The sequence below is a fragment of the Xenia sp. Carnegie-2017 genome, unplaced genomic scaffold, assembly GCF_021976095.1.
Source record: "Xenia sp. Carnegie-2017 unplaced genomic scaffold, XeniaSp_v1 HiC_scaffold_139, whole genome shotgun sequence".
Classification (NCBI taxonomy): Eukaryota; Metazoa; Cnidaria; class Anthozoa; order Malacalcyonacea; family Xeniidae; genus Xenia; species Xenia sp. Carnegie-2017.
This window is the reverse complement of record NW_025813446.1, coordinates 40,588-66,607: the sequence shown is the minus strand read 5'-3', so window position 1 is coordinate 66,607 and position 26,020 is coordinate 40,588. Positions and strand designations below refer to the sequence as shown.

Below are 26,020 nucleotides of genomic sequence, written 5' to 3'. Positions count from 1 at the left end.
TCCTTTTATTACTTTTTAAATGTATTTTCTCTTCCTCCCAGCATTACAAGCGAACATTGACAGAGACGTTTAATGCTTATCCCAATGCTGGGTATATGATTATTTTGGAAGAAGATTTAGACGTATCTGTGGACATATTTAGTTATTTTAATCAATTTTTGCCTTTAATGGATACAGATGAAAGTCTGTACTGTATATCGGCGTGAATGATCAGGTTTGTTATAAACGAAAGCTAACAACATTCTTTTCATCTTTTAGTCTTTTACTCTATTGTTGGCTTGTGTTTGCTACAAACAAAATTTTAATTCGTTTTCAACTTTATTAACGTGGTTTTGAACGTCTCTGATTCTTTTGCTTTTTGTCGAGTCCAGTTTATCTCTGATGCAGAATGTAAATTAAATAAATCTCAAATATTTTTCACATTATAATGGAAAATGGAAATCTCCATACAAGAATCTGTTATCTTATTGTAGTTTTCATTGGTTACATTATGTTTGTCTTTATCGAGCTTCCTTCCTTGCACATCACAAAGTGAAATTTAGAAATTTACCTTAGAAATGGTACATCCATTGAAAAACTAATTTATGTGATTAATGATTTAATTGCAAAACAAGTATTTCTATTTTGGGGTTATGATCACACGTGTAATGATCCTGCAATGTTATATCGTGTAGAAACAATGCCTGGTTTAGGCTGGTGAGAATTTTTATTACTACAAATGATTTTGTTTACGCTATGACATCACGCAACAGTGACGTCATGCTACAATGACATCACACTACAAGCACATCACGCTGCAATGACATCACTTCAATGACCTCACGCTGCAATGACATCACGCCACAATGACACACTGCTATAAATGTATAGATAGTATAAACATTCTATCTATTATTTCTCTGCATTAACAGGTTGCTCAAACGACGACTGTATAAGAAGAACTTGAGCCAAAATGGCCAGCTGATCTCTTTGGGATTGGGATGGTTGATGGACAGCAACAAAAGGGACGTAGTCTGTATCATTCCGGATCTCAAGAACCTGTTTTGGCGCCAAAGAGCCTAATATGAATGTATTTTTCAAGAATCCTATTCAAGCATACGTTGAATACTGAACTAACGTTAAGTTTAATGTGGATTGTGAAAAGAAACATGAGAGGAGATTGAACGGCTTGTAGGGTATGTCTTGCAGATTTTATAAAATATTGACAACAATATTTTTCTTTACAGGACAATAGGAGATTTCTACTTAGATAAAGTGATCTATTGTCATCGTAGTGCGTATATTTATGTCATTTGATTGTTAGAGATGTCTATCTACTGTTTTCAGGTTGGCAGAGCCGTTGGATCCAGTAAAATCCTTGCAAGAACGAGAAAGACTTTGTTCCAGAAACATCTGATAAAATATATATTTTATATTGAAATGAACATGCTAACGACTGGACAACAGGATAATATAGCGAGATGTTTACTCTGGGACGATGCTCGAGGATTTCATAAAAGCATGTGGAGATTATGGTTAAAGGGTAATCACGTGTTAATTGTTGGATCACCGGCTTTCTGCCTAACATAAACAATTAACTTAAAACCTATTTTCATTCCTAAAAATCGGAGACTGCGTGATCATCTTTGATTAGAGATATCATTCGTTTATCATGCAGGATTTAAGCTAAATGAATGTGGGAAATCTTGAAGTTTAAAAACTTTAATGTAAATGTGATTGGAAAATTTTCATCATGGTTTGATCAAGGAAATGAACTCGTTGAACAAGGAATATAAGAGGAAAAAGATAACTTTCAATTTGTTCAGTTTTACTGTTAATAATGTAATTTTAAGGATTACAACCACGGAAAGAAACAATCGCGCTTTTCCCAAAACATTTACCGCATTTGAAAGTCCTGCTATCGTTACATCGCTAAAGATAATTATTTGAAAACGAACTTACCTCTCATTCTTTCCCTTTGTCCCATCCTATTAGGATTGCTAAAATGAATCACTTGCTACCATTTAGTTCTGTCAATAAAATTCTCTCGTTAAATTATTACATTACATTTTACAATGGCAAGTCATATTATTGCAATAAGCAGGGCTCCAATGTTCATAATAAGTATTGAGCACGACAAAGCTTTTCTATAACATGTGGGTGATTCCCACGTGAATAAATTACAAGCTTTTGATATGCCTTCTAATTTATTTGTTGACGTAACAATAAATAAAGGTGGTCAGGTGGGAGAAAAATGATAACTCTCCTAGCTATGGTGCATTGAATTGCGGTTTTGGGTGAGATAATTTTTGTTCATACTAGATAAAATTTACCACAGCACGACATGCTCTGTCTGCCGTCATAATCTTACAATCATTGATTTCACAAACTCTTCGTTGAGAAAAGAGAAGAAAATTTATTTTGTTTTCTCCAAATCTCTGGAGAAAAGGCTCTGCTTCCCTTTACTAACCAGTGTAGTTAGTCAACTTAAAACCAGGCTTAGTTCCTTTTGTCTTTGCTCTGCATACATTTTCATGCAATCAATGAATTTCATCCCTTTTTATCATGGTTTGAACAACATTGACGAATGAATTAATAATTAATTCATGTGATATATGAAAGTTATCAGAAGAAAAAGTAGGGTCTTTCACTTCGAAAACCCTATTTGACCAAGCTGTTCGTCTGGGAAAGGTGAAAGTCTGTTGGAAGTCGAAGACAGCCTTCAAGAAATGCGACTAATTGTTGGAAAGGACGAGCAACTGAAGACATGACACGGTTGAGATATTTTAGCCATGTTTGAAAGCGGCAGGTTAAATACAGAAAAATCGTCGATGACATAAAGATGTAAGTTTGAGATCGATGAATTAAAATGTATAACCCAATTGTGAATTCTCGTTACAGCATATTCAAAGCATCGTTATGAGTCCTATTTGTTCGAAGGAATGATCGATTTCTTTGGTTTCTTAGTATTTCTATGTTTCGATCTTGGAGCACAAAAATGCCGTCAAGTTTCAGTTACATATTGAAGTGAGAACACGAACGAAACTGCCAAAAGTTTCCACTATTCTTTATTATTGGACCTCTTCAATACATGTCCAGAAAATATTTTCATTTTGCATTCATCGTTATCATTCACATAAGTGTGATGATTTTTGCATTTTGCCTATTTCTAACAACTGGCCATTGTTAGAAATAGCAAGTTCAATCCTTTGTCTTTGTGACAAAAGGATATAATATTTTATCTCCCGAGCAGGGCCGGATTAAGATGTGTGGAGGCTCTGAGCAGCAAAAATACGTAGTAAAGATCCCCTTTCCCTTACTCTAAACGCAATGTGCTGCTCATTTTTCAACAGTAAAATTTACTTTCAAATTTCGTAAAGCATTTGATAAAAGTATAAACTTCGAATATAGCGTGTAAAGCTGTTGCATACGACGAGTGAATGCTGCTACTTGAGATAAAGTAGTTATTGCGATTTTATTCTGGCAGTCTTTGATAAGTTCTTCCAAGTTTATTTCTGTTAGAATATTGTCCTCAATGCTCATCAGAGCAAAATGGCTGAGTTTACTGTGATTCGTTGTCATACGTGGTCTGTTCTTCATCAGCTGAAATTGATCCAACAAATAAACTAAATGCTTTTCCTTCGTCTTTGAAGCAACTATGTTTATTCTTCCTTTGAATAATGTGAAGGCCCTTGTTTGTGGAGGCTTCTAGACAGCTTCCTTTGGTTAATCCGTCCCTGCTCCTGAGAGGAACTACTGTAGCATCAAGTGATGTTATAGTAGGTGAGATAAAGTGGGTAATTCACTTGAGAAACGTTCAAATGAATTACCTCAAATATATATTATAGAGTATACAAGATATTGCAACATGGGGGCAAAATGTTGCTGAATCTTCAAATGCGATGATGTTTTATAAACCTTCGTACCTTCGTACCTTCGTACATCGTTAATTATCTTGTTTTTATCTAGGTATTTTTGAATTATATCGCATGTAATAAATCGTTTGACAATGTTACAGAACACTGCATGTGTTATAACATTGAGGGTGTTACAGCACAATGCACGGTTCAAACGATAAGCTTTCCGCGAGTCTTATAATCTTCAAAGAGTTGTTCACTTAACATACATGTTCAGTCATGTACAGTGTCGAGCGTACGGACAGTGAAAGAACGCGAACTCTGGCAGTGGTATGTGCTAAACAATTGTTTGTTTCCATTAAAAAATAACTCCTTCTTCAGTTTTTAGGTACAAGAGATGAAGATCAGGAAGAAGATAGAGGAGTACGTTATTATTTTTCCTGTCCTTATCTTAACTTGTTTTTATTTTTCGTTTAGATGAGGAGGAGGCTGATGAAAGTAGAGGAGGATGCTGACGGAGAGACAAGAAGGATGCAGATGAAGAGACGAGGATGCAGATGAAGAAAAGGAGGATGCAGATGAAGAGACGAGGATGCAGATAAAGAAAAAGGAGGATGCAGATGAAGGGACGAGGAGGATGAAATGAATGGACAAGGAGGATCAAGAACGGACAAGGAGGATCAAGAAGGATATAGAGAAGTCATGTTACTGGGTACTTCGTTTAGATGAGGAGGATGCTAATGCAGAAACAGGAGGATGAGATGAAGAGACGAAGATGCCAATGAAGGAGGAGGATGCAGATGAAGAGAGGATACCGATGAAGAGGAGGATGCAGATGGAGAGAGAGACGAGGAGGATGCAGATGGAGAGAGGATGCAGATGAAGAGGAGGATACCGATGAAGAGACGACGAGGATGCAGATGAAGAGACGAGGAGGATGCAGATGAAGAGACGAGGAATTCAAGTGAATTATCTCGATTATATATCATAGAATATTTGTATATTAATATATAATGAGGTAAGTCATTTGATATTGCAACATGCAGGCAGAATGTTGCAAAATCTTTAAACTCGATAGTCTTTTTAACCTTAGTGCCTTACCGTAATAATCAAACAACCTTTTGGATGAAATCGACAAGATTTGAGTAGAGAATATATTGCATGAGACATTCGTTAATTATCTTGTTTTTATCTAGGTATTTTGAATTATATCGCATGTAATAAATCGTTTGACAATGTTACAGAACACTGCATGTGTTGTAACATTGAGGGTGTTACAGCACAATGCAAGGTTCAAACGATAAGCTTTCCGCGAGTGTTATAATCTTCAAAGAGTTGTTCACTTAACATACATGTTCAATCATGTACAGTCATGGATATCGATGTTTTAGCATGATAGAACTATAACAATGTGAAAGCACGATCTCCATAATCACTTGCTATGATTTTCATTCAACAATTTTGTTGCATTTATGTGGACATGTCGGGCTTACGGACAATGAAAACACGAACCCTAACAGTGGTATGTGCTTACAATTGTTTGCTTCCATCAAACAAATAACTTCTTCTTCAGTCTATTTTAGGCACTAGAGACGATGATCAAGAAGAAGATAGAAAGTATGTTATTTTTTCCTGTCATAATCTTAACTTGATTTTAGATGTTTCGTTAAGATGAGGAGGATGCAGATGAAGATACAAGGATGCAGATGGAGAGACAAGGAGGATGGAGATGGAAAGACGAGGAGGATGCAGATGAAGAGACGATGAAGGATGCAGATGGAGAGAAGAAGGATGCAGATGGAAAGACAGATGATGCAGATGAAGAACGGAAGGATGCAGATGAAGAGAGAAGGTGCAGAAAGAGGAATGCAGAAAAGGAAGATGGTGAAGGACAAAGAAGATGGAAAGAAAATCGGCAGATAAATCAGCGACAAAGATCGATCGCGATCGCGAATCGTCGGCAAAAAGATCGTCGGCGATCAGAAAGATCGATGGCGCGAGAATCGGCGACGAATCGTCGACGTCGTCGGCGTGGCGTCGTCGAAACGAATCGTCGGCGGAACAGATCGTCGAATCGAAGATGAATGGAGGATCGAGAAGGATCACATGAAGAGACGAGAAGGATTCAGATGGAAAGGCGAGAAAGGATGCAGATGGAAAGAAGAGGAGGATGCAGATGGAAAGAAGAGGAGGATGCAGATGGAAAGACGAGGAGGATGCAGATAGAAAGACAAGGAAGATGCAGATGGAAAGACGAGAAGGATGCACATGAAGAGACGAGAAGGATGCACATGAAGAAACGAGAAGGATGCACATGAAGAGACGAGGAATTTAAATCAATTACCTCAATTATATATTACAGAATTGTATATTCTGTAATATATAATTGAGTAATTAAAATCATTTGATATTGCAACATGCGGGCAGAGTGTTGCAAAATCTTTATAAACCTTAGTGCCTTACCGAAATAATTAAACAACCTTTTGGATGAAATCGAAAAGAGTTGAGCGAGCAGAGAATATATTGCATGAGACATTCGTTAATTATCTTGTTTTATCTAGGTATTTTTGAATTATATCGCATGTAATAAATCGTTTGACAATGTTACAGAACACTGCATGTGTTATAACATTGAGGGTGTTATAACACAATGCACGGTTCAAACGATAAGCTTTCCGCGAGTCTTATAATCTTCAAAGAGTTGTTCACTTAACATACATGTTCAATCATGTACAGTCATGGATATCAATGTTTTAGCATGATAAAACTATTACAATGCAGCACGATCTCCATAATCACTTGCCATGATATTGTTGTTGCATTTTATAGACATGTCGAGCGTACGGACAGTGAAAGAACGCGAACCCTGGCAGTGGTGGGTGCTTACAATTGTTTGTTTCCATCAAACAAATAACTTCTTCTTCAGTCTTTTTAGGTACAAGAGATGAAGATCAAGAAGAAGATAGAGGAGTACGTTATTATTTTTCCTGTCCTAATCTTAACTTGTTTTAGATTTTTCGTTTAGATGAGGAGGAGGCTGATGAAAAGAAGAGGATGCTGACGGAGAGACGAGGAAGATGCTGACGGAGCTACGAGGAGGATGCTGATGGTGCTACGAAGAGGATGCTGATGGTCCTGCGAGGAGGATGCTGATGGTCCTGCGAGGAGGATGCTGATGGTCCTGCGAGGAGGATGCTGATGGTCCTGCGAGGAGGATGCTGATGGTCCTGCGAGGAGGATGCTGATGGTCCTGAGGAGGATGCTGATGGTCCTACGAGGAGGATGCTGATGGCGCTACGAGGAGGATGCTGATGGCGCTACGGGAGGATGCTGATGGCTACGAGGAGGATGCTGATGGTGCTACGAGGAGGATGCTGATGGTGCTACGAGGAGGATGCTGATGGCGTTACAGGTGGATGCTGATGAAGCAACGAAGAGGATGCTGATGGAGCGACGAAGAGGATGCTGATGGAGCGACGAAGAGGATGCTGATGGAGCGACGAAGAGGATGCTGACGGAGAGACGGGAAGCATGCTGATGGAGAACAAGATGAAAAACAAGATGAGGTATAAAAATTTTTATTTGTTTCACTGACTTGTAGCTTAGTGACTTCAGTCTTTTCAGGTTTATGTGTTTGTTTTATTGTGTCGCTAATTTGTTCTTTGGCTATCTTTTAGATTTTAAGAAATCTTGGATTTTGAGAGAGCATATATACTCTGTTGAATTCGGCGTATTCTTACTAAGTCAGAGAGTTCCCTCGCTCTCTGACTTAGAAAACAATTTTGTGGTAAAGTATTTCAAAGTAGGCTCCTGCCACCTATTTTGGAATAATGTTGTACAAATTTCTATTAAGTAATGATTTTAGAATAATAATGTTGTTTGAAAAGCATTTATGCCGTGATGAATAAATAACATCCATCGGTAGTTTTGAAACGACTGTCAGCTTAAAATATGCATATGTATTTAAATTAAACATGGTCACCATGCCAGCAAGTGTCAGCGTTTGATAAATGTTTTCGAAATACGCTTTTCAATGCAATATGGAAATTTGTCATCATAACGTGCACAAAATCGCTGTTTCGTAATAATATATACGCAATTTTAACAAATATTTAATGATGTTTGGGGCTGTTTTCATTCAACCGTAGCTATAGTGTGTTTTCTTTTGACGTCATATAAGCCATGTTGGGAGAGTACATGAGAGTGTCGAAGCTCAGCAAAGCATAAAATTAGCAGAAATTCTTTTCACTGTATGGAATTTTGCCCCAACATGGTAACTGATGAAAACAATTTAGAGGAAGAAATCATTAAGGTGTAAAATGATTTTTTCATCAGCTGGCAATCCATTTGGGACTTTTCACAGTATTTTAATTCACGAAAATTTACATAAAACGTACAAAATGACATACCTCGCAACAAGTATAAAACATGTGAAAATTGATCATCAAATTTACTGGCATTTCCCCAGTATAGTAGCGGCATCTTCTTTCATGTTTAGAGATTATTTTACACCTCAATGTTTTCTACTCTCATGTCCTTAGACCCAAAAAAAAAATTTACATCTGTAATGTAATGTATGATAAACTTAAGAATAAATTTAAGAGAAAGGAACTTCTCAAACGACTTCCAGTAATATGTAAGTTTTAGCAAGTAAAAATGTTCGTACAATAAATTATAAAAAACTGTGACTTGTGATGGATTTGTTGTTTCATGGCAAGACTCTCTTTCTTATTTATCAAAATCAACTTATATCGCAGTTTGGCCCTCTATGGTCTTTAAACCTAAAGTCATAGACAAGCAGGAACAATATGTTACTTTGTCTTACAACGTATTTTTGTCAAATTATCTTTTCTCATTTATCAAATGGGGAATGAAATATACATTGAATAACAGTTCCATTTGACTTATTAAAAACAACATTGCAGTGGGTATGTGGTCAAGTCATATTTAACATATCTAATTGTCTATCGTATTCTTTAACATCGATATGATATCGTTTACATAGAAGAATGTCATGTGACTAATGTTTTATCCATATATCTGGATCTGGTGAAGTCAAATTGGCAAGTCGATACAGTTGAATTGAATCAAGCTAAAGTGTGCATGTAGCTTCTATTTATATTAACTGCTATTTTTCCAACAAAATGATATGCACTGCAAGTCATTCGAAGGGCAAAGAAACAAACTGTAAAGAGTAAAATAAAACCATTTTTTAATAATTCCTGCAGAAGAACACGATGAATTTTCGCTAAAGATAATTATTTGAAAACCAACTAATCTCTTTCTTTGTCTTTCCCTTTATCCCATCCTATTAGGATTGCTAAAATGAATCATTTGCTGCTACCATTAAGTTCTGTTTACTCCATACTCTTGTGTAAAACCACTAACAGTTATTTTCAAAATCATCTCAAAACACCTGAAACTTCTTAATTACCCTTAACTATCCTTTTAAATTACGTTAATAATCAAAAATTGCATCATATGTGGTAGGTACATTGCATCATTTCTAGGGTTTATCAAATCATCAATATCCTTAACTAAAGCATATAAAAACACTACATAATAATTCAAACAAAAAACTAGTACAACGTACTTTAAACGTTCCTTTTTTTAAGAGTTCAATGCGAGAATTTAATTGTACCATTTTGGACGTTATGAACTTTTGCTTTAGTCTGAGGACATTGGAAGGATTAACTATTGGAGAAGAAATTATATAATCTGATTTTGATATAAGAAATGATAACCCTTGCAAGACACTGGAAGTCCACTCCAACCCCCTTTACCCATTTCTGAAAAAGATTTTGTTGTTCATAAAGAATATCTTCAGAGGTCATTCATTTCTGTTTTGCATGGATGTGAATAAATATTCCATGTAGAACAACACCGAAAAACGGACCAAAGGCCGCCAGAATAAAAGCCTGGAAGGTTGGAAGGCTGTAACCAAAGATTTTCAAACCTTGTGCTGTTTTGACGTATTTACACATGCGTCTTATGGCGTACATATGGAAGAAGATGTATCCTTTCTTTTCTTGCTCTTCTAAATCACAGTCCTCGATAACTTGATAGGCTTGGTTTAAGCGGTTTTGAAGGCGAACCATCAAACCAATAGGAAGCAAGTAAAGCAACAATGATTCAAGTGTCTTCATGATGGTTTTAACTAGAAATGTTTTTTAAGAGCAGAAAATGCAACATGAGAAACACTTGGAAGGCAAATCCAGTTCTACGAATAGCTGTTTTTATTTTGCAGAACTTTTTCTCGCTTCATTCTCGCCACTGCTGATAACGTCGTGGTTTATTTTTCATCGGGGCTTAAACAAAAATGTATATAACATGAATAAATACGTTAGTTTACCTTAATACACATAGTTTGAATGCAAAGGTTACAAATAAATTACCAGCAAACTGTCTAACGTCACGTTCGAAAATATAAAAGTTTTAAACTTAAGTCAATAAAAACCGATGACAGATAATTAAAAATGTTTTTAAATATCAATGCTTAGTCGTTTGTTTTCGAAGTTTCGATTTCGGTTTCAACCAGACATGACACTTCGCACAAATTCTTCGTAATTCACTTGTCCTTTCTGTTCCAAACCACTTGTCAACATGTCGACGTCTTCAATGGTCAATTTATCTCCTAATGTAGTCAAAACTTGTCGATGTTCAGCACAACTGATATTCCCAGAGCAATCCTTATCGAAAACACGGAGGCATTCAACGAATTCTTGAGGTTTAACTTTCCTCGATTTTTGCTTGCAAGAAAGTGCAATTGGTATAAGATCTTCGTGGGTTATACGCTTGTTTCCAGAAGGATCAAGTTGAACAAGAAATTTCTGAACTTCGCTTTCTGTAGGATTCTCACCGATCGCTCGTAGGATATCAGCTAAAGCACTAGAATCAACTTTTCCATCACCCATAGTATCATACAAATCTATAGCATCTTTCAATGCATTTATATCACGTTCGCTTAACGAAGACATTTCTGATTTCTTTCAGAGGCAGAGCAGTTGACTCAAAATTTCCTTGTTTACAACACAACGGAGCATACATAAATATTAAATGTAGAATGTGAACGAATATTTAATTAGGTATGTGTTATTCGATTTATTTCAATAGTTGGAGGATAATAATGAATATGAGAGAAATCCTTTCCTGTTCAAGTACGCACGTAACGTTATAATCTAATTCACCTAAATATTTGGCAGAAATAAAACAGAAAAAGATATTTTATTCACCATTCTACAATTTTATTTTGATAATAATGACCTCCTACGCAGTTCTTGTCTTAGGTTAGCTGTGTCAAGATGGCGGTCGACGTGGCAATTAAATTGCAATCACCATTCATGAATATTTACTAGAATCAAGTGATTTAGTGATGCGAGTATTTTGAATGAAACGAAAGGACTTCATTAAGATGCCATTCATGGAAGGGGCGCTTTGGAAGTGGACAAATTATGTTACTGGTATATAAATTTATCTTTCGATAGAAGTTTATTTATTAAATAATTAAGTGGGTGGAATTTCTTAAGAATACATTCTTTTCACGGCTCCATTTTGTGCACCTGCAAAGCTCTCATTATTTCATATGCTATAGCCTACGCAGGTGGTCAATACTTTTAGGTCAAAGTGGATTGGTGTGGTTTACCAAAAAAATGTAGATTCGATTACTGAGATATCACTGGTGTTTAGAATCAATTTTAAATTTGGTTAGTCCCTAAGTCAAATTTCTTCTTTGGGAGAGAATTAGTTTGGGAATCAAATCAAATAGTATGGTGTCATAAATTAACAAAAACTACCATGAATGGAGGTTTGCGATACATAAATTTATATAAACTTGTTTCATTCTCACTAATTCTCGGAATTCCCCACTTCTAGGATCATGTGATCGTCATGAATAATTTGGGGCAAAGAGCAACATTGTTTCAAACCATTGCAACGAACCATACGCCCAATAGCGTAAGTGGTAAAGTTTAGAATAGCATACTACGATGGTTTTTGCAATGCATTCTGGGATCGCCAGGGGGCAAACATTGTGTATTATAAAGATATCTTTTCGTAAAAAGTTTATATTCAAATTATAATGGGAATAGGGATCACAGTGCTGTTTATGGCTGTGATAACGATAGGAGATATCCTGAAAAATATATCGTTTCCCATCACGTTGGTATTCTTAGCTTTTTTCTCCGAAAAACGAAAGACAAGAGTGCTTGGCAAAAGCTGATCAACAGGAAAAACTTCAAAGTCACTACTAATACGATGGTTTGTTCTAATCATTTTCTTGCTGGTTATCGATCCGAAGGCTTTCCCAATCCAACTTTGTATCTGAAAGGATACCAATCAAAAGAAACCAGTAAACGATTACCGCCGAAAGATAGAAGCAAATCAAATATTCCTAAAATAAAAGAGACGAAAAGTTCTCTGTGAAGGCAGTACTTAAAAACGCTTTGAGCATGAGGATAAGGCATTTTTTGCTGCTGAACTCACTGCTCCTGAGCAGTGTACTGAGCCAGAGTCTGTGCTCCAAGACAATCCACAAATAAATTGTGCAACAGACTTGGATGTTACAAGTTATGATTCTGATGATAGCTACAGCTTTAAAAGTGATAAACATGACCTCATTGACTGTTATTGCCAGGGCGATGTTAAAACATTGAAAAGAAACTTATTTATTGAACAAGCTATTTCCCAGATACCTAAGATACCTGGTAGCCTGAAAATATCATGGAGCAGCTATAAGTCACCAACTCTGGTCTCATAAACTTGCTAGAAAAAGGTGATGGTGTCATGGCTGATAAAGGATTCCTTGTTAGAGATCTACTTGTGGTGAAGAAAGTTCACCTTATTTCTCCTGCCTATTGTCATGGAACAACTCATACTCGGCGTGCTGCCTCATTAAGATCTCATGTCGAAAGGAATATAATGAAACTAAAGCAATTTCAGATTTTATCAGGAGTTATTCCATTGACATTAAAACCAGTTTTGGACAACATTTTGTTTCTGTGTACATATGTAATTTAGGAAAGTGTGGTATAAAGTAATCCTCACACAATCTAAAATAAATTATACTTAATATTTTTATTTTGAAAAGCTATTATTTGTAAATATAAAATTTTATCATTGCACATATTTCAATAAAAGACTACTAATCATATAATTCTTATAGAAAAGAAACACAGTTTTAAATACATCACTCCAGAAGTCAGCATCAAATGGTAATTGCACTATATCACTTCCTTTTTCTGTAAATACAATAAAATCACAATTGTCGATTTGGCTTATAGCCATACACATTTGGACTTGAAAGTAATATAAATGGTTCCTGTTCAACACTTTCTTTCCACTATCATTAGTTTTCCCACAAATAGCTGTTGAGAAAAATGCAGATTTGGGATGCATATTCCTGGATGTTAGAGGGCACTTAATTTCAAGTGTCCTTGAACCACAGCATTCACATTGGTATATTCATACAAACTCACTATCACTTTTGGGTTTGGATTGGCAGGATAATGTTTTAGGTTTTGATGGACAAGGTACAGTTCTAGTTTTGAGTGGAGGTGATTGGTCATTAGAAACAGATGGTTCTTTCTTAAGTTCAAGATAAACCAACACTGGTGGTTGGTATTAATTGGCAGATATTGTGCGAGACCACAACTATTGATAGGTTGCAAAAGATTGAAATGGGAAGCAGCTCTGTGAAAGATATGCAAGACCAAAATGATTGGACCATCACAAATTCGATCACATTTTAACAATGGACGTAACATCAGGCGAGGAGTGAAATAAAACTATTTCTGCTCAAGCATAGCATAAACACAAATTTCATGCTGCAAGGCCGTGGCTCAAACGTACATATCCACTGTTTCTCACCACGAAGCGGACATAATGCTTCACTCCAGATGCCTTTCCATCGATTCGTATCGAAATAAATACGGTCGAAAAGTAGCCGGATTTTGTATCAAAACATCGTTACACATTTCTAGAATATGAGCTAAGTTTTCGTCACTTTCACCGTTTATAACCAACGCAACTGCTCGATAGAAGTAATTGCCGTCTCCACATACTTTTACTTCTTTTCTCCCAACTGGTAACTGATACCCATTACAATGGAAATGGTGCTTTAAATTGAGAATTCTCGAAAATATCACTATGACAGATATATTTCTAAACAAATGTTTGCCCCCTGGCGATCCCAGAATGCATTGCAAAAACCGCGCAAATTTAAGGGAGACTGGCAACCGGCAAATACTTCATTGGACTCCCTTATACGTCCGGCCACCCCTCTTATCAGTCGAGACCATTCTAGAGTGTCCACTGATCTGGCCATTGACCAATAAAATAAGCGTTTTTGGCGTTCATAGACTCCTTTATCCGTCGAACCAGTCAAGCCACCCCGCTTATCAGTCGGTTATTCCAGGTCAATTAAAATTCAACTGATCTGGTTACCAACGAGATATTCATTGGATTAGTCATTAGTTTTCAATAATAAATAAAGCTGGATTTTAATCACGAAGTAAATGCGATAATAAAGTAAGAATAATTAATGATTTTTAATTAATATGTATAGGTAATTTTTGAATTTCAAACATTAGTCGCGCGACGGATTTGACATACTCTAGATCCGCTCCTGCGTATGGACGAGAGATTCTCGCCACTATAGTAGTTTACTGGATGGCACCGTGTTTCGACTTTATTCCAAAGCCATCATCAGAAAATACATATAAGATATTAATGCTAACACAGTTTTAATATGCACAAAAACATGTGACTTAGACGAGATTTGAACTCGCACTTTTGGGATACTAGTCCGCCGCTCAACCTGTTGAGCTACCAAGCCGACAGAGATTGGAGACGAGTCAAATCTCTTAAAACTGCATATCGATGAGAGATTCTCGCCACTATAGTAGTTTACTGGATGGCACAGTGTTTCGACTTTATTCCAAAGCCATCATCAGAAAATACATATAATATATTAATCCAGTTTTTCATGTGCATATTAACACAGTTTTAATATGCACATGAAAATTTGGACGAGATTTGAACTCGCACGTTCGGGATACTAGTCCGCTGCTCTACCTGTTGAGCTATAGTTTACTGGATGGCTGACTAGTATCCTGAAGGTGCGAGTTCAAATCTCGTCCAAGTCACATTTTTTCATGTGCATATTAAAACCGTGTTAAGGCGGATTTCCACTTATTGAAAACTTTCCTATCTTGGAAAATTCTTTAAGCTGAGCATGCGCACTAGTCGTGTTTCTCTATCTTCGGTCGGAAATATTTTTCTATGCCAGGAAAAAAGAAAGTTGAAAAATTTCAACTTTTTTCTTTCTTTCATTGGAAAATATCTTTACAAACCAATCAAAATCAAGTAGACGTGCGGGCTATGTTTGCCTAAACTACTGCCTGAACATTGCTGCCCGCGAGTTCGAAACAACATGGACGGCACAACCAAGTTTTGTCTCCACTCGTCTTCAGTGGTAGGTACTTTAAATATATCGTTACTTAGCATTACAGTCCAAATAAGCACCGCAAGTTTCGTTGATAATTCGACTTATTGACGTGGGACTTATTCGATAGGCCCGTTGTTGTGATTTATTTGAGCATCTCAGTGCACAAATAACGTAAAATTGCAGCCGCTCGCTCGTGGTGTGCCAGCCGTTGAGACGATTTCTTCAAATAGGGACCAATCCATTGGAAGCAGTTCCTCGAATTTTTGGTGTCATTCAAATATGTAAAAAATAAAACTTGATAATAAAACCAAAGATCTTTGATTAGTGATTCATTTCTCCTTTAATATCACGTTCTCTGTATATTTTCTCACCCAGACTTTTCTTATATTTATCTCTTCGATTGAGCCTCCTCTTAAGTAAATACAACATCAAAAAGTCGTTTATTTAAAGCCGCCATATTGTTAATTTTGTAACAAGCTCGTTTTCTGAAGAAACATACATTAATACAGCGGAAATGGATGCAGGAACTTTTCGTCAATTGTAGAGAAATATTTCTTTCTGAAGAAAGTTTTCAATAAGTGGAAATGCGCCTTTAGGTAATATATTATATGTATTCTCTGATGATGGCTTTGGAATAAAGTCGAAACGGTGCCATCAGTAAGCTACTGCATAGTGGCGAGATCTCTCGTCCATGCGCAGTTTTAAAAGAGATTTGAATCGTCTCAATCCTATTGAGCAGCAGCTCAACAGTTAGCGCGACGGACTAGTGTCCCGAAAGTGTGAGTTCATATCGTCAAGTCACATGTTATTATGTGCATATAAAACCGTGTAGATTAACATATTATATGTATTCTCTGATGATCGCTTTGAAATAGAGACTTTGTCGTGGTGACACTTAAAAACAAAGACAGATTAAATAGGGATGACATTGACCTTTTGTAACATTATAAATATGCATTTTGGGTTTCTCATTTAGCAGACGTTGACACCTGACGAGTAGTCTGCCGAAATGCATAGTGTCTCTTTCTAGCTGTAAATAGTATATACTCCCTAATTGATGCTAGTAAATGTAGTTGGTCGTTTCCATGACTATCAACTCGGACAATTGGTCAAGTGGACTTTGCATGCTTGAGCAAACATGCCCAAGCGTACTGCATGCTCAGATGATCTTGTTATATTTTTTGTGACCAAGCGATTAATTACTCAGTAGTGATGAAAATAGGTCCAGCTTGTTGTTGCCATCACTATGAATATGAAAAATTTGTTAAATGACTAAATTCCTCATTATGATTGAAATTTATGATTTTCCCAATATGTGACCAAGTGAACCACAGAAGGATGCAAGCTTGTTCTGTTTGTCATTGCCATGATTGTAAACTCGAACAGTTTGTTGAGTTGTTTGTGCATGTTCAGATGAGTTCTCAAATAATTTAGGACTGAGGTTTTAAAATATACCGTCTTAATACTTGCAACATAAATAAAATTTAACTTTGTATTACATCTACATTTAAGGCTTAAAGATGTTTTTTCTTTGTTATCGTAGTCAGTAGTTATCAAGTAATGGACCACTCTCAAATAATCACGAATATTGGTTGACTTTTGGTTAGGTTTCTTTGGGAGGCCCTTCTCCTTACGAACTTGAGGAGCAAGTTCAAAAGGAAGAAAAGAGCGATTGTATACTTTTTATACATTCATAGTAATATTTTGGATATGTTTTGTTGAGAGATTAAGATTTTTGTATTGCTCAATTTAAGTTCAATAAGTAACATAGATCACAAAGGATTTTGCTAATTTATATTGATGCTTTAAGACTCTTACATGACGTTTCACTACTTAATACCCGGGTCAAAGTTCGTATATATTAAAATGCAACAATGTGTAGTTCGTTATTGAGGATATTGTATAGATTATTTTACATAGGAAAGATATTTATACGCTATAGTTAGTGTAACTGTTTAATTTCAACTTATGTTTACATTAAATGACATCCTTAAACCAACTTTACTAATATTGATCGCTATTTTCGTGTTATACATCTATAATCATCTTGTTGTTAAAGATTTGAAGCTTTGCTGCGATAATACAAGGTTTGTACAGCTATCTCATCTTTGTTTGTTGCCTGCCTGATAGCATAATCGACTCCGGGGACAGATTTTTTTTTTTTTTTAAATAGATTTATATGACGTTGCAATCTGCATGAGTATAAAGTGTATGTCTTGAAGATGAGTTTACAAGATGGGTTTAGTTATGTCTTCATCAGGTGATCTGATGGGAAGTCTTGCCTTCGGTCTAGTATCTTCATCAGGAGTGATCTGATGTTGGAACTTGAGTCCTTATATACTCCAGTCTAGTGTCTTCATCAGAGTGATCTGATGTTGAAACTTGAGTCATATACTCCAGTCTTATGTTTTCATCAGGAGTGATCTGATGTTGAATCTTGAGTCCTTATATACTCCAGTCTTACGTTTTCATCAGGAGTGATCTGATGTTGAATCTTGAGTCCTTATATACTCCAGTCTAGTGTGCTACATCAGGAGGATCTGATGTTGAAACTTTAGTCCTTATATACTCCAGTCTAGTGTCTTCATCCAGGGGTGATCTGATGTTGAAACTTGAGTCATATATACTCAGTCTTATGTTTCATCAGGGTGATCTGATGTTGAATCTTGATCCTTATATACTCCAGTCTAGTGTCTTCATCAGGAGTGATCTGATGTTGTCTTGAGTCATATATACTCCCAGTCTTATGTTTTCATCAGGAGTGATCTGATGTTGAATCTTGAGTCCTATATATCCAGTATGTCTTCATCAGGAGTGATCTGATGTTGAAACTTGAGTCCTTATATACTCCAGTCTAGTGTCTTCATCAGGAGTGATCTGATGTTGGCTTTGAGTCCTTATATACTGCAGTCTTATGTTTCATCAGGAGTGATCTGATGTTGAATCTTAGTCGTTATATACTCAGTCTAGTGTCTTCATCAGGAGTGATCTGATGTTGAATCTTGAGTCCTTATATACTCCAGACTAATGTCTTCATCTGGAGTGATCTGATGTTGAATCTTGAGTTCTTATATACTCCAGTCTAGTGTCTTCATCAGGGTGATCTGATGTTGAATCTTGAGTCCTTATACTCCAGTCTTATGTTTTCATCAAGGTGACTTTTATTAAAACTTTCGCTAGTGTTATTTAACCATGTTATCTAAAACTTTATCCTACATAGTCCATTTTGTATTTGTGTTTCCACTTGTTTTCTTTAATGTTTTAAAATAATGTTCTTGACAGCAGAGAATTATTCTCATTATGATTTGGTCGTTGGAGATACTTTCATCGTGGCAACTTTGATTTGAGGCAAAGTTTACGTGAATCATGGGTTGGCTATGCAAGACGACATTCATCTCTAAATAAAAGGTAAGCACAGAAAACACTGAATTTTCTTGGTGTAGCTGTAGTGTGTTTTGTATTCAATTAGAGCTACTTAGCGTGTGAAACGTTACAGCAAACACAATATTTGTGAAGGTAAAGTGTAGAACAGTGTTTCAAATTGGCCTGTCGCGTTTACAACGAATTTCTTTAATACCAGAGAACGTTTACAACGTATTTCTTCAATACCAGAGAACGTTTACAAAGTATTTCTTCAATACCAGAGAACGTTTACAACGTATTTCTTCACCATACCAGAGAACGTTTACAACGTATTTCTTCAATACCAGAGAACGTTTACAACGTATGTCTTCAATATCAGAGAACGTTTACAACGTATTTTTTCAATACCAGAGAACGTTTACAAAGTATGTCTTCAATACCAGAGAACGTTTACAACGTATTTCTTCTATACCAGAGAACGTTTACAAAGTATGTCTTCAATACCAGAGAACGTTTACAACGTATGTTCAATATCAGAGAACGTTTACAACGTATTTCTTCAATACCAGAGAACGTTTACAAGTATTTCTTCAATACCAGAGAACGTTTACAACGTATTTCTTCAATACCAGAGAACGTTTACAACGTATTTCTTCAATACCAGAGAACGTTTAAAACGTATTTCTTCAATACCAGAGAACGTTTACAACGTATTTCTTCAATACCAGAGAACGTTTACAACGTATTTCTTCAATACCAGAGAACGTTTACAACGTATGTCTTCAATACCAGAGAACGTTTACAACGTATTTCTTCAATACCAGAGAACGTTTACAACGTATTTCTTCAATACCAGAGAACGTTTACAACGTATTTCTTCAATACCAGAGAACGTTTACAACGTATTTCTTCAATACCAGAGAACGTTTACAACGTATTTCTTCAATACCAGAGAACGTTTACAACGTATGTCTTCAATACCAGAGAACGTTTACAACGTATTTCTTCAATACCAGAGAACGTTTACAAAGTATTTCTTCAATACCAGAGAACGTTTACAACGTATTTCTTCAATACCAGAGAACGTTTACAACGTATGTCTTCAATACCAGTGAAATGTTTGGTAAACTAATCTGATTACCGATATGAGTAACGTTTTAGCAATTGTCAGATCTACGTAGAATCGAATTGGACATTTTTAGCTGACCGCCATTCTTTAAGTAGTGTAGCGTTGTGCGTTTCTATGATGGCCTATTGAATATACCAACAGCAAGGTCTTTAGTTTCGTTTATCAGTTTTGTTCTACACAAGAACAACTCATGCAAACTGCATTCTTTGTCATATGATAAATTTAACTGTGTTGACTAACGTCATTGTATTGAGGCTAAACTCGAATATTCACAAGAAATAACGGTTCACGGTACACTTGCCTAAAATATCCCTTTCTTTGCTGTGGTTTTCTTGGCCAGAGTTCCCAACAACCGTTTCTGTCGCAAAAAAAAAATTGTACCAGTGATATAACTAAGTAGAATGACTAAATCTGAAAAAATAAAGTGTTGGTTACTATTCCATTGTTGTTTTAGAGTGTTGGTGAAGTTCATCGTTTCAAATAATGCATGTTACGTTCCTCCAGAGTTCAGGATTGATCCTTACAAATGCGAAAGAAAGAAAATCGAATCTCCAAGTTTGAAAATTTACTTTTGATTTGATAGTTGTGAGGTTTGGCGCCTGGAAAAGCCGATATAAAACAATATGACGTTGGAATCTCGATGCAGGCGATAAACTAACGAGGCACATATTTACAAACGTCGAACATAACCTACTATACATGTGATATTTAAAGTTAATCAGTTGCGGATTACTCATTACGAAAAGTAAACCAAGACATTGTTAGTTTTACTTTTGCTGCTTGGAACTTGCTAAAGTGCCGTTTTAGACCATTTATGATGTTGAAAACCGTACGTGCGATTGAATATCGACGAAAAAGACTTTCGTACCATCTAGTGTTTAAATGCGCGAGGCTAAGAACTGACGAGGATTTCCCTATTTCTGCAGACTGTTTTGATAATTTTTAAAGTTTATTTTGAACTATTAATTTCTTTTGTATCGTTCACACTATGTGTTACAAACGCAAGCTAGGAAATGCAAAGGCAAAGGAACGTAAAGAACGCAAACGTTGTCAAGAGACTGAGCTTAGTGGAGGGATTAAATATCACCAGGCCTCGTAATTTTGCCTTAGCCTACATGCTCCGTAATTATTAATCAGCCACTGCTGCGAATTTATCATTGCTGTATGTATTTGTAGCGAAGATCAGACAGTCTTGATGGAAATATGTGTTGCTATCTCTCATGGAGATTTTACCGTCATAGAGGCTGGAACGAGTGCATGATCAAACGTGTTTATATGTTTGTCATATTGATGTTTAGACTACGAAAATGAAGTAATTGCTTACAAACGACCAAATGAAGAAAATTTGAGATATTTTCACAGTGGATCTATCGGATGGGACTTTGATGTGAGTATTAGTTAGTTATTTGTAGCCATTAAGAACTGCTCAACGGACACTGTTGCATTGAACTTTTGGGACCTTCTGAACAAAGTCTGAAACCTGTTGCATAAAGTGTCTGTTTGGCTTCAGGAGTAAAATTTGGGTTGGCAATACAATACAATTATTTTTATACAGATCATCCGTCCCATTATTTTGACTCGTCTTGGCATCTCTTTATCATCGTTGAATTCAAAAAGAAACTCTTCTGTTCGACTCTACGACAGAACAACTAAGGTTAAACCATGCAGTTTATAAATACCGTTTACAAGTTATTTGATCTAAATTGTTTTATCTCGTTTCAGAGCGAAATTATATCTGTTTATTTCTCTTTCCAAGACCCTGGTACAACAGAAAACGGTTCGTCGTTTAAAGCAATTGAAAACTTTATTTTGCCAAAGGTGAGTAACAAGTCGATAATTTATCAAAATATTCAAGTGAATTGTTTGAGCTCGGGAGTATCGTTATCATGTTTGTACAGGTTAGTAGAGTGCTGAGAAGGGCTGTTGGTGTTGATGTTGACTGATGTTTCGACAACCTTAGTGGTTGTCATCTTCAAAGTCGAGTGAGGAGTAAACGTCTGCAAGCAGATAACAAATATGGCAAACCTGACGTTTACTCCTCACTTGACTCTGAAGATAACTACCACTAAAGTTGTCGAAACGTCAGTCAACATCAACACCAACAGTCCTTCTCAGGACTCTACTGACCTGGACGATCTACATGCACAAACATGTAAGATATTGAAGCTTAGTCACAAAGTTAATTATGACTTTGAACTTTTCTATAGAGTTTGAACATTTGGTACGTTTCAAATGCCATTATAGGACTTCAAGGGCAGCGTCGTGTCTGAAAACGTAAAATGTTCAAGTTCTCGATGCAGAAAATGCGAGTATTTTGCCAACATTGAAAACGGAGAGGATTATTTCAATGTACACAAGGTATAAAACCATAAAGAAGTTTTATGTCATAGCCAATTGGAGGTGAATTGTTATGATTTAGAGCAAGTGAAGCGATTTTCTCCGAAAGAATTACTATCCAGTAATAAATGTTTTCTTCGGTGCCCTCTTATCGATATTTGGACTAAATTATTGACATTTTACGATATTGCTAAATACAAGTTTTCAATGGATATTTATTGTTTATTTTACAACAGATTCTTGAGCACGAGGCTTTATTTCGCTTTTGATGTAGCAAATTCATGTGTATTAATAAACAATTGGTTACTTAATCGATGTTGCAAGCATTACTAATCTACTAGAACGTATATAAAGGGTTTCCAATTCAATGTTAAATAATTTTATATTTTGTTGGCTACAGTTACAAATCTATGGTGAATACTAACCCAAACCTACTTTTTCCTAGATAAGACGGATTAACAACGAGTTCGCCGTCTTTCCCGAAGTCGAGGAATCAATTCCTGATGCTAGATGCGTGGATGGGGCTGGAACGTTCATGTATCGACTTTACAGTAGGTGTTTTTATGCTACATTACGTACGTACTGACTTCTTCGTTTTCGCGGTTAACAACGAGAAATTTGATGCAACAGTTGCTCTTAACTGGATTTTTTTCTGCGCACATTGAAAAAGAAACAAAATATCCTCAGCAGTAAAGTGGATTTGTTGCTAGCATTTGTTGGGAGTAAGCCTCTTCTCAATTTTAGTTTAATTTTAATGAAGAATGCCTCTCCTGTTGTAGCCCACGCATTGCCCCAAAGCCTTATAAGCTGTGAGTCTTTTCCGTTGGAAGCTTGCGAGAATTTTTAATTTTGTTTACTCTTTAAGAGAAGAGAAAATTTTGAAAACAAAAAATCCCGTTTTCGGTCCATTTCGATATCCTATTAATTGAAAGGTGGCAAATATCCCTATTACTTTGGGATGTCAATAGCAAGCTTTGCCCATCAGACCCTGCGATAGGCTTTTCTCGGGGTACGATGCTGCTAAAATCGGATTTGGATATTTGTTGGTAGGGTGGTTTCTTGCAATGAAGTGCAAAGTACACATGCATGTACGTAATAAATTGGATGGCTGTCTCTATGCGATCAAAAGAAGTCATATGAATCCGAAAAGTTAACTGTTTAACCGTAAAATCACTCGAAATGTAAAGTTACTTTCTAGATTGAACCGTGAAAATAAGGTAAAAAGAAAGTTATTATTCACAATGAATTTATGACATAAGGGTATAATTTAAACGATACAAATGGCTTGGCTTATTAAATGCTAACTTTGTAAAATCTATTATAAGAATTAGATAATCCATTTTTTCCATGAAGCTCATGGATACTTTTGTTCATGATATGAGAGTTATATTGTATAAGGAGGCTCTCGTTCATCACGAGAGAGTTATGAGATAGTTACCTTGTAAAAGTTAACATGTAAAAAGCGTATAAACATATTTACAGTTGGTTTAAATTATAAGTCATTAAGGCGGAATTTTTTTTAACTTTTGCAATATCCTTGAATGTTCTAGTTTCTTTTTATACAAAAAAAAAGATTAAATTCAAAAGCAAAAAACCCCGTTTTCGGTCCATGCTTCCCGATACCTGCTTAAGCCGAGGCACTAGAACGCCGCATGTTAACGTTTCGGTAGGAGATTTCGGCCCCTCCACGCTATCCTACTTGGGAGATGCAATAGCAAGCTTCCGCCCATCAGACCCCGAGATCACCTGCGATAGGCTTTGCTCGGGGTACGCAGGGAGAGTGCGGTCGCGACCCGAAACGTCTGGACCCCTAAGCCTGCATACATATCGCACCCAGCTTCCACTGCTAGTTGACATCTACTATACCTAATATTGGCTTTATATATATATACAAAAATTCAGAGGCTTACGAAAGTTGCGGTATTATTAAAGTCACTACTGCGCATGCCCAGATGATTTCTTTGATAATTTGCGACTAAGTGAGCTAATTGCCACAAATATAGTGCAAGTACATATAGTTAGTCGTTGCCATGACTATAAACAATTGGTCGAATGTACTGCGCATGCGCAGATGATTTATCCATTTAATTGTTACTAAGCTACTTTACTTCAAATTCGGTGCTTGTAGATGCAGCTGGTCGTTGCCATAACTATGAAGTCAAAAACTGTCAAGTTAAATGCGCATGCTCAGTTGATATCTTTAATAATTTGTTAGTAAGCAAGTTATCTACTCCCTAATTGATTCTAATAAATGCAGTTGGTCATTTCCATGATCGTTTACTCAGACAATTGGTCAAATAGACTTTGCTTGACTGCATTTCCAAGCGTACTGCGCATTTCAGCGTACTGCGCATGCTCAGATGATTTTGCGTACATTTATGTGACCAAACGATTTAATCACTCAGAAAGCGATGAAAATAGATCCAGCTTGTCGTTACCATGACTATGAAATGAAAAATTTGTCAAATGGACTGTGCAGACTCATGAAGTTTAAAGCCTAGTGCCAAACACTAATATATGGGGCGCCATCTGTGGTTTTATTATTTAACCGCATAACACTGTGATTTTCCCTGATTTATTAAATAACCAATTTCTTATTTTGGTTATTTAATAAATAACCACTTTATGAAAACATCGAAAATTGGTTATTTATTAAATAACCAGTTTCTACACACGCCGAAAATTGGTTATTTATTAAATAACCATTTTCTACACACGCCGAAAATTGGTTATTTATTAAATAACCAGTTTCTGCGCACGCGAAAAAATGGTTATTTATAAATAACCAAAATAATTTCGAGACACTTGGCGTGCCAAATGACGTCAGCAAGCAATAAAATAATTTTCTCAGTCCTCCCCTGGATAAGCACGCATTTCCGCACTGTCGCGTTATTGAAATTAGATCGCTTGTCGCGAAAAATTTCATTTTGTCTGTAAGTTTCCCGCTCGGCGTGTTTTCTATTTGTCTTTTTTGTCAAATAAATATGTCTCAAACGCACAATCTCCAAAGAGCAATTACCGAGGCCGTAGGAAGAGCAGTACACGAGGCACTGCGAGATCAACATGAAGAGGTAAGATACAAAGCAAATATTCTCCTTTCATACTTGTAAATATTCAATGTGTGATATGCGTCGAATCACGAGGTCGTCGATTTTACGTGATAAAATTCTTACAATTTTAGTCCTCTGATGCAGCTACTGCCCACGAAAATAATAATGAACCACAGGTAACATTCTAGTGTATATGGGTGCATCCAAGTGAAAACATCGTTAAATTTTGATAAATTTATAACTTTGCCAGAATTCCAACTCAAATGATGAAAATAGGGGTAAGAAAACTTAGCAAATATTATGTGGTATTTCTATAGTACTACATTTGTATTGAACTCATTTCATTTTAATCAGTAACAATTCAGGAAGAGTTGGTCGACCAAAGAAAATAATTCCAAGGGATGTATTGGAAAATTTGCTTCAGTTACGACTTACGATTGTGGAAATTGCCAGACAGTTGAAAGTCGACAGGTCAGTGGTCTACAAAGCAATGTCGGAGTATGGGTTGTATCGAGAAAACTTTTCACAATTGTCACAAGACGAAATAGAGAAAGAAGTGGACGCCATTAAACAAAATCATCCTAAGCTGGCGAGGTCATGGTTCAAGGGTACCTTGAATCTAGGGTCTTTACATTCAGCGACAAAAGTGAGAAAAGCCATTCATATGGTTGATCCATTAGGTGTCGAAGAGAGAAAAGTAAACCAATAAAGCGTCGCATTTATACTAATCCTTTTCCCAACTATATTTGGCATATTGATGGGAACCATAAACTTGTTAGATGGAGACTTGTCATACACCATGGTATCGATGGTTTTAGTCGATTAGTGGTATTTGCACATTGTTCTTCAAACAATCGAGCAA

At 36.2% G+C, this 26,020-nt stretch overlaps 1 protein-coding gene and 4 long non-coding RNA genes across 5 annotated transcripts; 4 read left to right on the top strand and 1 right to left on the bottom strand.

Annotated features, from left to right (window-relative positions):
* The first annotated feature begins 2,279 nt into the window (after window positions 1-2,279).
* On the top strand, window positions 2,280-3,033 carry LOC124433642. Its single transcript, XR_006944544.1, has 2 exons — window positions 2,280-2,823; window positions 2,881-3,033. It is a non-coding gene; the product is annotated as an uncharacterized LOC124433642 (long non-coding RNA).
* Window positions 3,034-4,004: 971 nt separating this feature from the next.
* On the top strand, window positions 4,005-6,960 carry LOC124433640. The gene is made up of 3 exons (XR_006944543.1): window positions 4,005-4,166; window positions 6,772-6,806; window positions 6,849-6,960. It is a non-coding gene; the product is annotated as an uncharacterized LOC124433640 (long non-coding RNA).
* A 3,406-nt stretch (window positions 6,961-10,366) lies between these two features.
* On the bottom strand, window positions 10,367-10,813 carry LOC124433627 (myosin-2 essential light chain-like). The gene has a single exon (XM_046983408.1). The coding sequence runs from the start codon at window positions 10,811-10,813 to the stop codon at window positions 10,367-10,369; it is 447 nt and encodes a 148-aa protein (XP_046839364.1).
* A 286-nt stretch (window positions 10,814-11,099) lies between these two features.
* Window positions 11,100-18,595, top strand: LOC124433639. The gene is made up of 3 exons (XR_006944542.1): window positions 11,100-11,296; window positions 11,709-11,789; window positions 18,562-18,595. It is a non-coding gene; the product is annotated as an uncharacterized LOC124433639 (long non-coding RNA).
* Window positions 18,596-24,860: 6,265 nt separating this feature from the next.
* LOC124433637 lies at window positions 24,861-25,440 on the top strand. The gene is made up of 3 exons (XR_006944540.1): window positions 24,861-25,179; window positions 25,290-25,334; window positions 25,409-25,440. It is a non-coding gene; the product is annotated as an uncharacterized LOC124433637 (long non-coding RNA).
* The last annotated feature ends 580 nt before the right edge of the window (window positions 25,441-26,020 follow it).

Bases quoted from the DNA above. Each gene is read 5' to 3' on its own strand.
- LOC124433627 (XM_046983408.1), bottom strand. From the start codon at position 10,813: ATGTCTTCGTTAAGCGAACGTGATATAAATGCATTGAAAGATGCTATA.